At 37.7% G+C, this 17,491-nt stretch overlaps 1 protein-coding gene across 1 annotated transcript in view; it reads right to left on the reverse strand.

The window, feature by feature from the left end:
• LOC309601734 (E3 ubiquitin-protein ligase RNF180-like) overlaps nucleotides 1–17,491 on the reverse strand; it is a gene marked incomplete at both ends in the record, with an annotated part of 52,726 nt that overhangs the window by 25,236 nt on the left and 9,999 nt on the right. Inside the window, one exon of the mRNA XM_082334898.1 lies at nucleotides 2,013–2,256. Coding sequence (XP_082191024.1) covers nucleotides 2,013–2,256 — 244 coding nt within the window. The remainder of the gene's footprint in view (nucleotides 1–2,012; nucleotides 2,257–17,491) is intronic.

Below are 17,491 nucleotides of genomic sequence, written 5' to 3' on the forward strand. Positions count from 1 at the left end.
ATCTGAAGTTGTTTATACTAAACACATCTCATATACTGTTATGGCTCTCTATTTACAGTAGACTCTCTGTTTACATATTTATGACACTGTATTTACACTTTAGCCACACAAATCCATTTCCTCAATAAAACTACATACCTTTTTAATATTTTCACAGAATGGGTTAGGTTGGAAGGGACCTCTTGAGATCAACTAGTCCAACCCCCCTGCTCAAGCAGGGTCAGCTACAGCAGTTTGCCCAGGACCATGTCCAGTCACATTTTGAATAGCTCCACAGATGGAGACTCCCCACTCTGGGCAACCCGTTCTAGTCCTCTGGCACCCTCATAGCAAAAAAGTGTTTTCTTGTGTTCAGATGGAATTTCATGTGTTTCAATTTGTGCCTGTTGCCTCTTGTCCTGTCAGTGGGCACCATCTGAGAAGAGTCTGGCTCCCTCTTCGTCATTCCTTCCCATCAGGTATTTGGACACATTGCACATTTATACTCAAAGGCTACAAATAATCCTGGTAATCTTTCACTTAAATGACAGTACTTTAAAGGTGTTGAAAAGGTTTGCAAATACATTTTAGCAAGCATCCATATTCTCTCTGTGCTCTCCCAGTAATATTTTACTGCAGCAACTCTGTTAAATAGCTTTTCCTTGTTTAAATAGCCCTACAAGAAATAAAGCAATTCTCTATTGGTGAAACGCACTTCATCTGTACATCAAATCCAAAGGAACATCAAACATTAAGCAAATGAAATGAGAACAACTTGAAGACTCTATACACCAGCAAGGCAGGGTACTGAGAGTGTTCAGACTTCAGCTTTCCATCCATTTTCTCTGCTGCAGTGCTGACATAGTTAGTCCCTATCTCTGGCCACCAGCAACTCCCCATTGAACCATCCTGGGGCAACTAGTTTGTCTGAAAAATGCCTCCTCCCCACCCAAATGAGTTCTTATTTAGCCCAGTTACTACCTCGACCTGGTCTGCTATCAAATTATTTAAAGTTGTACCTGTGCATTGGAAGAGTCTGCGCACAACCAGAAATAGAAGCTGAGCAGCTCTGCTGATCAATGTGAAATCATACTTTAATCTGCATCCCCAGCCTGTCATCATCGCTGCACTCTCCCAGTTTAAACAGGGAGAGTTTGCATGATCTCTGCAGCATGCAAAAATAAACAAGCATTCCTGCATGGCTGTCATTTTCATTATTTTGTGACCTGTCTATGCCCAGTTTCAAGTGCTGTAAAGGGCCTAGCTCCAGATATCATAGTGGAATTTTATCTGTGGTGCTTGAATTTACCTTTTTAAGCTCCAGGCATAAAAGACTGACTCATGCTGCTCCAGGTACTCCATCTACAGCACTACTTACCCTCTCTTATCCCTGTACCCTTTCCAACATCAAACACCACTTACTTACCCACCATGTTTTCCTACTGCTAAAAGTCAGGAACACTAGAGATGAGGGTGCAAGAGGCCAGGAAGGGAGAATTTTAAAACAAGATTAGTTAGGAGAATTCTATAGTTCTGCCAGCCTTTATTTTCACTTGTAGATAAATTAAAGTCATAAAAACAAGAAAAGAGCATATTTTTTTTGTCATTAAGTTAGTAATTTTTAAAATGCTTTTCTGGTGAGATATTTTGAGAAAATGTTTATAATGTTTAGAGTTTGTGATTATTTAGCAAGAGGAAAACAAAGAAATGCAAAATATCAAACCTCACTTAAAAAATCAAAAAGTTTTAAAATATGCATCCAGAATAGTTTCTTGCCACTTAAGAAAGCCTGCATGGAATAGTCTTAGGAAGAGTTAAAGGCAAAGAAAACCTCACAATGGATAACATGACCAAATTTTGCTCTGCATGGATTTTGGATGTACCCCATTGCATATTATTATTTCTTTGGACAAGAGACTATTTTTATGACTATATTTGGTTAGCAGGGTTTTACTATCCTTTTAACTACATATTTATTCAGACCAGAAATACAGGAAGGAAAAGCTACAAATATTTTTCTGTATTGTAAAAACTTTCATTTTTATACCTGTTTGTTTGGAAGAAGACTCTGGCAATTATAGTTCGACACAGTGGACATGGAGTGCTGGCTGGATTGTCTTTGGCAAGCATCCTTAAGCAAGGTTCACAAAAGATGTGGTGGCATGGATAGCACATGTAAGGATTGAAATAAACATCCAGGCACACTGCACAGAGATAGCTTTCTTTATCTCCTCTGAGTTCATGCTCATCGTCTGTATACAGGTTATCATTTGCAGTCTGCAAGAAGAAAAAGAAAAAGAAAACATCTCTTCACAGCTCAGCTCATAACTATTTTGGATAAACCAATTGGCAGGAAGGTGACTTTAAATAATGCTTAAGAAGTCAGTACACACTGGTGATATCCTTAATTTTTAATACAGGTTACTTTTAATGAGATGATGAAACATACTGATAGGACAGGAATGTCACAACAAGCATTCTGTGGGAAATGAGAAAAAAAAACATATGAGAGTAAAAAAAGGAAATAACAAAACCAAAAAGGCTGACTAAAACTGTACTATGTTCAGATTTCTTCTTTTAAAACAAATTTTAACAATTTATTTGTAACTTTATTACCAAAATAACTGGTTACTTTCCCAAGAAAGGCAAAACAAAACAAAAATCTCTAAAAATATCCTGTGGATTGTTCTGCCTTTGAAAGGTAATTTGTGAAGGGCATGGTTCAGCAAGAATAGTGATACACAGTTTGAAATAAGCCACAACTTTATTACTACAATGCAGAATATAAACCTTAATATAGGAAGTCTAGGAACCCCTAACATTTTTGGCAAGTGCTTGTTTTTGCCAGCACATATGCTCCAAGTTTCCATGCGTATTTGTAGGAAGATATAGTTGGACTTCCCATATGGTGTACATGCCATATGAGTGTAAGAACTTGTGTATATTGCCAGGTTCCTGCTTTGCTCTTGTAAGATGACTAAACCTTTCCATGTAATCTGAAGATTTTATACTAATGGCATGCAGGCTTAAGGAAAAAATTTTTTTCAATCTCTGTGGGAGCCACACAAGAGACACTGACTTTGCTCTAGCTCCTCTATCCATACTCTCTTTCACAGCTAACAGAACCCAACATAGCTCAATATCCGAGACCCACCAAGAAAGAAGAGGGTGTCAGACACTGCTGAGTGTCAAATCTCTTTTCTCATGCCCCTTGTTCTAAACTCCCAGCCTTAGCATTACACTTTCCAGAATACCAGGTGCCAAGAAGGCTTATAAATTCCGGCCTGCTGTGACACCAATGCATGGAGACAGCTTGGGTTTAGTGCTGTGTCCAAACGTAAGCTCTTGTGCAACCCTGAGCGTTGATACCTGTGTGGGTCTTGTAGCACTTACCTCAGCACTTATTACTCCAGCTTGATTTTCTCCATGCCAGATTCGAGATGGGTCCAGAAAACTTCAGTGTGTATTGAAATTTACTGCAGAGGCAACTAGGCTGTACTGACATGCAGCTAGTGTAGGTCGTCTTCTATAGAAGCTTTAGAAGCTAGTCCCAGCCAGTAATAGCTGGGACTATTACTTCTAGCTCCATGCTGTAGGAAAGAGTGTTAGAGCAGCACTGGATTACAAGTCTGATCTGAATCTGAATTCTCTCAGTGCCAGGAGGCACACAAGGCACAAACATCGTTCTTCCACTTCGATCAGTCCGTGGCTGCGTGCTCTGGAGTCAAGGGCCACAGCGCAGTCTTCCGTCAGTTTCCCCCTCAGGACACGACTGATCCAGCTCCATCTCCTCCTCCTCACTTCGTTACCGATTTTCTCCATCCCCGCCATTTCTGATGCTCGTCGTTTCTGCAACTTTTTATTTTTTTTTCCGGGAGGAGGTAGTTGGCCTCCTGCCCAACCCCCATGACTTGGAGGGCCAGTGGTTTTTCTGTCAGGGTGGCCTTCCCTTAGGCTGCGTTGGTTCGCGGCACCTTCTTCAATTTTATCCGGTGCACCCTCCAGAGAGGGATCCCCTATCCACCACCCAGGGGATGCGCCTTCTAGCCGTGCAGCCCCAGCCGAAGGCTGGATTACAACTAATCAGTAATAATGTTTAACCCAGACTGTTTCTACACTTACAGCACAGACAACCCACACCAGAACAGAATGGCAAAAGGTCATTGAGAGTTGACTACAGATTTAGAATGAAGGAAGACTCATAACATGGTTCCTTTGACAAAAATTGGAAAATAATTTGGCACAGAAAGTGAGAAAAGTAATCTGAGCTTAATACATGACAGAGATGACTTCAGCAGAAATTAGGAAACATTAATACATTGTGACAATAACATCCCCCCAACTCAGCCATGTAAGGACAAAATCATAATTAAAAGCTAGCACAAAACCAAAAGATGGGGGGGTGGCGAAGCAAGCTTTTGCTGACTGGTTTTGATAAGCACTGATCAGAAAGGAAATATATAATGTGTATAGAGGAGCTGCCTGTCTCATTGGCTGCAAGCTAAACATCTTGTATGAGCCAATTAAGCAAATGAGGGAGCTAGAGGCAAAATGGCTGAGTACTCAAGGGTAATGGTTGGTTCTGAGGTAGGTTTGTAATCAGGGTAAGATGAACAGACAGAAGAATCTCAGAGTTGCAATTAGAAAGCAGATCAAAATTATTCTAATGTGCAAACTAGACTCTAGTTAAGATTAATTTGCTTAGTGGATCAGAGGAAGAGCTGTCTTTTCTACAGCTTTGTGCCCCTTCTCAAAAGACCTATCTATGCACACTGCATCATTTAGTACCGCAAAGCTAAAATCAGAGCAACTTCCTTATACAAGAAGCTAATGCAAAATAATTTAAACAGGCATTATTTTTCGTTTGCAATTAAGCAGTGCCTAAATGTTCCAATTAGAGCCAGAGCTTCGGTGTTTGAGAGCTTTACAAGCATAAAACAGAATGTCGTTCTTGTAGAATTATAGTATAGAAAAAATTGTAGACATCAAGGACAGTGATGGGCGTAAGATTGCCAAATACTGACAGAAAGACCTTGAAAGCAAAACAATACTATTACTCCTAAGAAATGAAAGAAAGGTAAGAGCCTTCAAAAATTTCCATCTTCCCAAGTCACTTGGGAACTGCTAATACTGACTGTATCACCTGACTGTAATCACTGATATTTCACTGAGTGGATGGCAGAAGGATGTTAACAAAAAAAAAAAAAAAAAAAAAGGAACAAAGGATCAACTTCTGCTTGAAAAGCCTATAAAGAATGTTAACTAACATAAGGAGTCTAACACAGTTTGGCTGGACTACATGAAAGTATTTGATTCAGTCCCACATTCAGAGAGAACACATGCACCATGACACTTAATGTAAGATTTACCTGTAAGCACGTGAAAGACCTAGAACAGTGATAAAACTAAATAAAGCACACATAACATTTGCCCCAAGATACCAAACTATGAAAAAACCTTGCAAAAACCTTCATTTTAAACTAACCAATTTAGAATGCTTTGTAAGTTCAAAAATTTCCACAGTTAAAGGGAATGATGACTGAGAAAAAAATCAGTTCTATACTTCACAAGATTATCTTGCAAAGATAACTGCCTGAAATAGTAAAAGTAAAACTGTACTTCATAGAAATATTAACCCAGCAAAGATTAATGATTGAAGGTGGAATTTTTTAAAAGACCTTGAGGTTAAGTAAATATTAGAGAATGTTTTCCATATATTTCACTTTTTAAATAGAAGAATTAAAGCCTAAAGATACCTGTGTATGCTTTGTCAATGCAAACACAACTCCAAGTTAATCAGTAGTTGACTTATTAGTGCATAACAATTGTGCCAATAAATTGCCCTGAAACGACAGCAGAAGAATATAAATGCCTCATAGGGCTACATTCTCTAACTCTTCTACTAACCAAGAGTTGAAACAGAAGAATGCCATGGACTCTTCTTTCCCATCTAAATGAAATTAGTGTGAAAGCAGAATCATGGATAAGCCATTCAGCATGGACATGCCATTTTCAGGGGAGTGCTTTGCAGTGTTGTGGTACTAAGAATGAGAAATAATCTGTGTATTCTGGGATGGAATGTGCTAAGCAGCATAGTGTTGTGCAGTATGGAGGACTAGAGGAACACTTAGCAGCATGAGGTGCTGGCCTGAGTAGTAATGTGCACTGTGAAATGGCTGGGCATTAAATAGCATGAGAGGGTGCAGAAAATTGTGTAAGAGTGATAGAGAGCCCTGTGGAACAGAGACTGGGGAAGCAAGACGGATGCGTTATTAGTGTGTGGCCCACCAAATACATCCAAAAGTTCCCTTAAAATGAGAAACGTTCTTGATCCTTGACATAAAACTGTGGAGATCCCATTCCAGACTGCACTTGTAATATAACAGCGATTACATGCTCCACTGGACAATGATAATCTTTTTCAATAATTCTTTACCAAAAGATACTGACGTATGTGGTGATCAGAATACATATTCTGTTAGATATTACGTAGGCTGGTTAGGAGGGGAAAAATCTCTTTTTGTCCTTGTATGCTAAATGTAAAGGTGGATAAAACTGTAGTCTCTTTGCAGAGGCAACTCCTTCACTGCTCTCTTACATGAGCGTACCTCAAAAGGGGAGCAGTGGTGTGGGAGGCTCAAGAATACAGAAAGCCACATTTTCACCCTTACAAACCAGGAGGAAGATCTGTTTTGCTGCACATTCGCATACCTCACATTTTGAAAGAGAGCAGTATGCATATTCTCCTTTTTTCTCTTGGAAGCTGCCTCCTGGTAGTCCGTTCCACACTATTTGTAAGCTGGACATAAATAAATCTACAATGATTTGCATCTCTAAAATAGACTTTAAGCCTTCAGTTATACTATATAATCTGAACCACACACCCCAGGACAGAAAAAGTTTGAAAAAATGAATATAGATCCTATTTTGTACTGAAATGGATCAAGAAGAAATAAATACTTCTTGGCTGCTGCTGGAAAAAAAAAAAAAAAAATCAGTGGTTTTAGCCTGATTTCCTACAGAAATGCAGTTTATGAGTGTGCCATGTCTATCCATCTGTCAGGTGGTCCCATAACAGCTTTTGAACCCATTAGTCATTTATAACCAAATCTGACAGAAGGGTTGAGACCTCAGGTATATTGGCTTCCCGAAAATTTCATAAAAATCGACAGCGAGATTGAGTAGAGAGACTGAAATGAGTGCCATCACTATGGGAAAGTCGGCAGGTGCTTTGTTGCTTTGAACAGAATTTATCTAGCCTAATTTTTGCAGACTAAGTTGGTGACTTTTTATGGAGTTTCAAAAGCAAACTCAGAAAACAAACTCAAATCCACTTTTAAAATGTAGGAAAAACCCTATCAAAAATCTTTACTAGCTAAACTAGCAGAAGTTCTTCCAAATCAGGCCATTGGAGTTTGTATGCCTTTGAACACTCTGTTTTGGTTGACTGGTATAATGAATGCAAAAGGGCATCTTTTCAGGCTTCTGGCAAACCTAAGCTTGAAACATATAAATCATAATAGGGCAGAGATGCCAATGCCCATGGCTTAAATATCTGTACAAATCAATAATTCACTCTGAACTACCTGCACTCCAAATTTCTCCCCATACAACATTTCAGAAAAATCCAAAGGCAAGCCAAAAACTTCAAAGCAGAGAAAAGCAGCATAAGCAGCTCTCTGGAGCTACCTACTGCCAGGAGCCACGTCCTCCCTTCAGACCCTCTCTGCTGCATTTGGGTTGGATAAATTGCTCAAGGGAAAACAACTGAAGGACATTTTCTTCAGAGAGAACTTTTGTTTAAAGCTAACAGTGTTGGTTTTTTTTTTATTTTGTGTCATTTAGAAGTAGCTTTAGGCAATGGAGTTGTTCATCTTGTGTGATAAAGGGCTTTGCAGACCATGTCTTCTAAGGCAACTACTGATAGGACACCTATACTTTTAGTATATGAGGCTCTAAAGAGACAACAATAAATGAATAGAATAAACAATAAAAGTGAAAATCGGAATATTCTCAACAGATATTTTCACTCTAACCTCTAGTTAGCCTCTTCCATGTTCCAGAGAAAAAAAATTACCTTCCTTCTCAGAGAAGATATGCTCCTTAACACTCTAATTCCCTTTCCCTCTCTATTTGAGTTATCAAAGGTTGTTCTGAGGTCATGTTTATTCATGAAGGCTACTATTTTTCAGACCTGAAAAGACTTTTTGACCCTCCAAACTTTGTTTTTTCCACACTTTAGCAGTTTGCCTAATCAAATATGCTTTATTTGATTTGTCTAATCGAATATATGTAACACATACTAACTTCTATCAATCTTTAATTGTTTCTATCTTTAGGTAATGATGGCTACAATAGTATTACTACAATCTTTTCTTAATCCTGAATGATCTCATAATGAACAACATAGGCAAGTTAAATATCTTATCTAGTTAAAGTTCACTGAATTATTATGCATAGCCCATAGTTGAGAAAATTAAGTATCAGGTTTTTAATGATGTATCATGATTTACTGTATCCAAACATTATACATGCTACAAACAGAGCCAGGTCAATAACTCTAGGTTTTCACTGAGTTTATCATACTCCCGCCTATGATAATTATCCAGTCCATTATTTTAGTATCTGAGCACTTCACCAGTGCAACTCATCACAGCTTGTCTGGTCAGATGAATTTATTTTCTCTAATATGCATTAACATTTTTTGTACTCGCCTACTGTGACTTTGTACTATTGCCAACTTACTCAGCTATGATAAACTTGTGAAGTTCTGCACAGTGCTGTTTGCACTTGACTAGGTGACTGCCTTTGCACAAATCACTGGTGAGTCATTAGAAGGTCCAAATCTGCTAGCCACAAATTAAAATGCATGTAGAAAAATTGTATAGTGTACAGAAAAGATACTAGAGATTAAAAAAGTAAGCCAATAGCCTGAAGATGAGATGCTCATAGAGAGCAAATGATGCTTGTTAGTTATGAACCCTAACATGTGAGCTGGCACTAGTACTGTTTTCTTTTGTTCAGGTGCAATAAGACACAGTTAGGAGGGAGGATCAAAGGTGCTGACAGGGCTGTGCATAGTCAACAACTCTTTGAGAAATGCTTTGAGTTCATTACTCTTCTCAAGCGTTGAAAGACGTGTTGTGCACCCTGAAATATAAATAAGTTTTATCATATGCTGGCCTGGAAAAGTTAGCTTGAATATATTGTTGAAGCATAAAGAAGGAGATGATAGGCAATTTTTTTGGTCCCAGATGGAAACACTTACTTAGGATAAATATGAACTAGGAGCTGAGCAACTGATATGCATGAACACAGGACCTTGCTTCAGTGCTTACAAGCACCATCTGGAGCAGCTGTACTGGAAACTATTCCTTATGATTAGTAAGCAAGAAGTCAAGTGTCCAGAGCCAAGGAATTATGCATTTCATTTAACCCATGTGATGTTGCCCCTTTGATGAGGCCATTCACATCATCAGCAGAGCAGAGGCCTCACCAATGGAAGATGTAGGGAAATGACAAACCTGTCAATTCTATGGAGCCTTGTAAGACCAAAATATTCTTCAAGTATTGAATGCCAGGATGCCTTCATACCCACAGGGTAAATGTGGATATAGAAAACCATTTGAAGAATATAGCTTGTGCTTGCCCAAAAGGAATTTCTTCTCTTGTTGCCTACACAGGTTGCTTTTAAAGGCTCTCCTGAAATTCTGTACACGTTCTCTTCTAGAATAACATACCTAAGTTTGAGCATCTACAATTTAAAATTGACATTGAAAACCAGAGAGGGCACAACAGAAACACATAAAAGCCTAAAATACATCCTACAACAGAAGGCAAAGGAATTCAATCAATCAATCATCAACTTGATTTTTTAAAATCTACAACAAAAAGGAATAATAAGATGCCACATCTTACAGATGCAATTAACACTTCAAACTGAAAATAAGCCACAAATTTTAAGTGAGAACAATAACGTTTTAAATGGATTATCAATGTGATAAACTCTTCACCACTTACAGGCTACATTTGCAGACTATTTTTTCCAAAATAGCTAATCTCATGGCCTATAAGTTAATGGAGTAGGTATAAGACACTGACTGCAAAGCCTACGGGAGGCTATTTATCAGTGGATAACTACTACAGCCCAGCTGCAGGCAGAAGTTAACTAAGAGATGGTACTAGGACTTAAATGGCTGTATTAATTTAGCACTCTACTTGAACATCAAGCCCATCCTCATACATGAGCACTTCACTGGAATCTAAGGAGGTTCAGCCTGCATTTTTCTTCTCTGGAGAAGCAGTTATCTTCAAAAAATATCAAGGCGATCTGACAATACCTGACTTTCATTAAAATAAAAAAAATTTAATTATAAAAATATTACAAAGAAACAATAAAAAACATGACTTACCCAGAATGAATTTAAAGTTTTACAGGGTATATTTATTTAGTCTGACTGTTCAAGGAACCATGTCCTTTTTGCACACTTCATTAAGTTTTACTCTTCCTACCAAAGTAATTAATGAACATTATTTAGAGCATTTTTTAAACTTCAGGTTGATATTCATTGAGAGTTACAGAACTGTAATAACCTCAGTAGCCTGTTAATGAAAAATATTATTTAATATTAGTTAAATGCATCATTAATATGATTTCTTTTAAATAAAAGGACAATTTGAGGACATGACTAGAGTACCTTAAGAAAAATAAATTTATACAATGGCTTGATACATGGAAAGTTAGCCAATTTGTCTTACTGAACTATTTTTACTTCAGCAGATCTTTAATCTTATTTATGTCAGGAGATAAAGGCTTATTTTGTGGAAAAAGTGAAAAACAAAACTCACAGAAACAGGTAAAAGAGAAGAAAATGATTTAATATCTTTTCTTTTTATTCCTGTACACCTCACAGAACTAGAATAATGACTGTTTTAATGTATTACTGGTTCATACTGTTTTCATCAGGTTGAAACAGGCCACACAGAACTGAATATCCCTTGTGCTAGATGTTGTACGTGGATATTATACACATATCCCCTTTCTTCCCAAGCATCTTATATATTTCAGTTTCTTGTTATGATAGATTTGAAATTATTTAAGTATTTTTTGTTATGCAACTTGGTTAATCTCTACAGTTCCTTCTATGGAGTAACTGAGCCATTAAGCTTTTGGAATATACATCTAAACTGGAAATTTCTCTTAGGAGAATCATATTTATTGTTTAAGGAACACCTATAAACACAGCTCTTATGACGATCTCTTGAAGATGATGGCAACTACTTCATTCAATTATCATAAAGTATTATTTCTATTAAAATAATTTAATTATCAAGATGAATTCAGAGACAGGCCACTGGAATAAATATTACTCAAAGTACTTGAATCACAATCATCTTAATGCTTCAATATTTATACCCATCTTTGAACTAGTATATAAGAAATAAGTGCCATGTTACAAGCCTATCTTCATTTTTGTTTTGATTTTGCATTTAATAAAATACACACATTATTTATTCAGGCATTTAAGAGAATGATGTGAGCATTACAGCTAAGTTGGTAAATGAAGCTTCACACCAAAAAAAAATATGCAGAGTAGAGCATCCAGGCACAACTATTAGTGTCACTGCACCTAACAATAAAGCAAATATTAATAATCATTCATCTTTATTGTAACCAGTATTTCAAACAAAGAGTGGGAAAATTCATTTGCAGAGGCCTGCAAAAAATTCTGTGAATCTCCTAGAGCCTTGATACAATGCCTAAATAACAGATAAAAGGTTGTGTTGGTCCTTCTGGTGTGAATTCCATGCAGAGAAAATATAAGACTCTTTTTTTACAGAAGTTGTAAAAAAAAAAAAAAAAGGTGAGTATTGTTCCTCCTTTTTGGTATTACACATCTCCTTTGCACTTTGAAACAATGTAGAACTGGCATTAACATGTGTGCTAAACATACTGCTGAGGTTTACAGACATATTTGGACTGGAAGGTTAAATGATAGGCCTGAAGTAGTAAACAAGCTGCAAGCACAAAGATTGCCTTCTATTAGTTAGATCAAAGCAGTTGCTATCTACATCTGAAGAGTCCTCCTCTCTAGTACGAGAGTACAACTGCTCTCTAGTAAAACCTAGTAGTTGTTCTGGTACATGGTAAAAAGACAGAGTCCTGTCAATTCACATACATAAAGAGCTATAGAATCAATAAACTATTTCTGTTGAAATATTAATGCTATACCTGTAAAAACAACACATCTTTTAATTTTAACAGAGATTTGCAGCACTGAAATAACAATTGTATGCATTTATTTTTCCATTCTACTTCTAGGCTTTGCATGAATGTATATACTATTACTCTGTCAGGGAAAATACTCATAACAAAATGTCTGTAAAAGGACATCTGGAACAGTGCTGCTATATTTTGGCAACTTTGCATATAGTCATAGTATATCAAACAATGCATCTGAAATTCTTCTTGTCATTCAGCATAAATCTAAAGCAAATTACAGTGATGCGTGACACAGTCTGTTAATAGATTGCATACAAAGGCCCTTTTGTGCAGAACCCCTACTCTTATCATTAAAATAGGTCTCTTCCCCAGCACTATACAGCAGAAAGTGGAGTAGATGACATGGGAGGAGGGCTGGTTGGCGATGGAGGTCCACTCCTGTTCTGAACAGCATTTACAAACCATTTATAACTCAATGTATCTCCACTTCTGGAACATAGCTTTATAAATAACAATAACAATCTATAGATTTTAAGTTTCCAACCAAAGCTTCATTGTTCCTGGGATTTGCCAGCTCCAAGCTACAGTTCTCTCTGCTTGTACAGTCCACAGCAACTGCATAGAGTTGTCTGCAAACAGTTATCAAAAGATCAACACAATGAAAGTTACAGAGAGTTTCTGGCCACTAGATGTAGTTATAGATGACTTGCCACTGTTTTGGACAGAAAGATGGGTTTGCTCATCACAGGCTTTTTCAAGAATTTATTTAAATAAATTTTACACACTTAGTAGTATTACATTAGCATGACCTTCCTTTCAGTCGCATTGCGGTGGCTACACGATCACTCAAATTATATTAATACAATAACAACAACAACAAGAAGCAGCAAGAGCTTTTTTCCCATTATGATTACGTAGTTATTCTGACTCAGTAAAACTTGCAGTTTATAATCCACCTGTAGTAGACATTCTAATGCAAAATCAAGACAATCAACTACTAAAATTACAAAAGTGTTTCAGATGTCTTCATATAGCAACAGAAAAAATAAAAGTCCCGTTTGTTTCTTCTTTTCATGCAACCTTCAGAGTGACATTGAAATTTGATCCTGCACTGTTTAAAAAAAAATCCAGGTGGATTTGCAGCAACAAAATGAAATCCAAATGTTCCATATATTGCTTTTCTGAAAAATAAGATCTAGATGCTCAGTTTGATTAACCAATCTCTCTTCAACTCTTATTCTTTATGATATTTTATCAGAAAGTATAAATTATGGTTCTGTGATGGCAGATGTCAGCAATAAGCACTATATTATTTCCTTGGTATTTTATTCAGTCATATCCAAAGTCATCCAAACTGCACAAAAGCTTGTTTTCCTTAAATTTAACCATTAGATGCCTCAGTCTGAAACTGCTGAACATGGATGGCTTCAAAGGGGTCAGCTGTCAGTATACTGATACTTAAATAAATCCTCTTTCCAGATACTTGATTTAAGCAGCTGTTATCCAAATATTTTGTGTCTGATAAACAGAACAGAAATGATTGCTTTTTTTTTTCTCAGTATAAGTGGAAAATCTTGTATGCATGCATGTATGTGTCTGTAATAATTAGCACTTTCATATACACTTCCATAAATATTTTCTTTCCCCAGAAGTTATTTATGAAGATGGTAAGGCCATTTTAAATTTTAGGGTGGCAACATTTCTCATGAGCCTTCCTACAGAAGCCTTGAGGGGACTGAATAATGACCTCTGACAATTTCAATCTTTTCTCTCTGCTATAGTTTAATATTGCAGATTTTCCTTCTAGTGAAGTCTGTCACAAAGCTTCTCAGAAACCAAATATGAAAATCCTCCCTCCCCCAAATCAGAGAGTTTAAAGTTTTTCTTTGGAGTGACAGAATACTGAAATAGAAAAATGGAGCTAAACATCTGCTATTTCACATTTCTCTGCCTGGATTAAAAAAGTAGGATGCAACTATTAATGTTGGTGCAACATACTCATCAACAGAAGGATTTAAGAATTACTGTGCTGAAGTCTATAATTGACTATAAATAGGATTAGTAGCAAAAAGAAAGCAACCTCAAAGTAATCGACAACTGTGTAAGAGCCTACAGATAAAAAAAATCCCCGACCATTTACCCCTGACCATCATTTCTTAAACACCATTTCCTTTGCAATAACTTGTTTAAAACACAAACCTTACAAAAGGTCTAAACGGTCCACAAATTGAAGCTTTCTGAATTTTAAGCAGTAGACTGAATAAAAGCCCTGCCAGCTGTCCCCCTCTCTTGTACAGAACTCTCCTCACCTGTTAGCAGTGGGCTAGGCATGATATCTGTCATGTCTTTAACTGGCATAAAGTTGTTATATGCAGTTTTATTTATGCTATACATGCTACTCTGCTAATTATTATGCCATAAGTTTCTGTTTAAACAACACATTGCTATGAGACTAGACTTTTGGATTAAAAAATTCAAAAGAACAGCGATGATAGAAGATTTTCTTTTCTGCTTGCATTGCTGATGAAATTTTATTAGCAAAGGAAACAAGCACTTGACTACATTTGCACAGGAATTTTTTTTATTCAAAATTTCTCTTGTCTTTGTGTAAAGGGAATATGGCCATGTAGATGACATAGAAATGGCAGAAAATTTTTTATAAATGTATTGGGTTTACATGGCAAGGTTTTGGTAGTGGGGGGCTGCAGGGGTGGCTTCTGTGAGAAGATGCCAGAAGCTGCCCCCATGTCAGATGGAGCCAGTTCCAGCCAGCTCCAAGACGGACCCACCGCTGGCCAAGGCCGAGCCAATCAGTGATGGTGGTAGCACCTCTGGGATAACATATTTAAGAAGGGGGGGAAAAAAACCTGCACAACAGCAGCCAAAGAGAGGAGTGAGAATATGTGAGAGAAACCACTCTGCAGACACCAAGGTCAGTGAAGGAGGGGGAGGAGGTGCTCCAGGTGCCGGAGCAGAGATTCCCCTGCAGCCCCTGGTGAAGACCATGGTGAGGCAGGCTGTCCCCCTGCAGCCCATGGAGGACCCCACGCCAGAGAAGGTGGATGTGCCCTGAAGGTCCCTGTGACCTTATGTAGAGCCTGCGCTGGAGCAGGCTCCTGGCAGGACTTGTGACCCCATGGGGGACCCACACTGGAGCAGTCTGTTCCTGAAGGACTGTACCCCATGGAAAGGACCCACGCTGGAGCAGTTCATGAAGAGCTGCAGCCCGTGGAAGGACTCACATTGGAGAAGTTCGTGGAGGACTGTCTCCTGTGGGTGGGACCCCATGCTGGAGCAGGGGAAGAGTGTGAGGAGGAAGGAGTGGCAGAGACAATGCACGATGAACTGATTGCAACCCTCATTCCCCGTTCCCCTCTGCTGCTGGGGTGGAGGAGGTAGAGAAAATCGGGAGTAAATTTAAGCCCGGGAAGAAGGGAGGGGTGGGAGGAAGGTGTTTTAAGATTTAGTTTTTATTTCTCATTATCCTACTCCGTTGTTAATTGGCAATAAATTAAACTAATTTCCCCAAGTTAAGTCTGTTTTGCCTGTGACGGTAATTGGTGAGTGATCTCTCCCTGTCCTTATCTCAACTCCTGAGCCTTTCGTTATATTTTCTCTCCCCTGTCCAGCTGAGGAGGGGGAGTGATAGAGCAGCTTGGTGGGCACCTGGTGGCCAGCCAAGGTAAACCCACCACAATAAAGAACCAGCTGGAGGAGGAAATAACAAAACCTTTCTTCTGCCTAATATTTCAGGGATGTACTCTGATACAGGCCATATTTAGGAGGTAGATTCAGACTTCTGCTTGCTTAGAACATCTTGGACAACAGTCTTCTAGAGGAAGTCTCGCTGCCATTTACTAAGCTGTGCTCCGTTGTTTGTAACGTTACTGTTTTACTCTTGACAAGATCCACTGCTACAAGCTGATGTTGACTGAACATAATTCTTTTTCTCTGACTCACAGGGTATGGGAGAAGGGACCTGCCTCAAGACAGGCTCGCATGTGTCTCTCTTCAGATGGGATGTGAGACACAAAGACAAGTCAGGGGAAGGGCCGCCATGGAGCACTGCTGTTGCAATGCTCAACAAAAAAAGATTACTTTTTTGGTGGGAGAGTGGAGATGAATTGGTCTTCTTGCTCTAACAAAATTAATCCACCTTCTGATTAGCTGTGTAGGACAGCAGAAACAAATGTTTCTTTATTTTTGAGAAAATGTTCACAGTGATAATTTATGATTCTGCTGACATGGATGTTCTTTCATTCAGGTGTATTTTGTGTCTTTCCTGTAACATTTACATTCATACTGCACACTAACCTGGAATTTATCTTTCTATTATTAGCAAAATATAAAACCAGCAATATATTTCATTAATGAAGGGATCTGTACAGAAATGCTCTTTGTGTTCTCATTTTCACCTACAAATTATTCTTTTGATAAAATAATCTTTGTAAGAAGAAAATGTGCTTCAAAGTTTGTGAATTGATTGCACTGTAACAGGAACTGTATTACAGTATTTTAATCACATCATCTCCAGAAACTAAAGCTACTCCAACACATTGTTATAATTGAAGAATTCCAATTTCTTTGTAATTTTATGTGATGAATACATTTCATCTATGTTCATCTCCCAGTAGAGCTCCAACTAACTTTTCTTCCCTGTTTTTCTTCCCTTTTTGCTTACATGGACAAATAATTAAAATGATAAATGTTCTTTACAAGGCTCACACTCAGAGGAAGATTAAAACAAAACTGCAAAATTAAAACAAAAAGAACAAAAATATTTTGGTAAAGGGCAGTCAATAATAAAAGATCACCTATGAAAAGGTTAGAAAAACCTCAATGGATAAATTCTAAAATAGTGACAATTTCTATAGCTAATTAAATTGCCTTAGAAATCTTCATCGGCTTTTGCTGAAGCTGTCATTCAGACTGGTTAGGTCTTCTTGAAGGTCCTTTAGAAATGTGTTCAGGGGATCCCATTTCACTTACTGACCTCCCTAAGAGTTACAGAAAATTATGGTTAACTAGAACATACAGGGAAGACATTTTTCTAATTAAGAATAAAGAAAGCAACAAATTGTCAAGCACAGCTGTATATGTCTGGATATACAGCTGTATATGTCTGGATATATGTCTGGATATACAGCTGTATATATGTCTGGATATCTGAAATTGCTAAAAATAGAATAAGAAGGAAATGTTCAAACATAATTTTAGCACTCCAAGAAAATACAGATGATACAAAATAACAATAAATAGAATTTGAAAACAGTGCTCATACTTCTGGCT

The sequence above is a fragment of the Platalea leucorodia genome (genome assembly GCF_965183815.1).
Source record: "Platalea leucorodia genome assembly, chromosome: W".
NCBI classification, from domain to species: Eukaryota; Metazoa; Chordata; class Aves; order Pelecaniformes; family Threskiornithidae; genus Platalea; species Platalea leucorodia.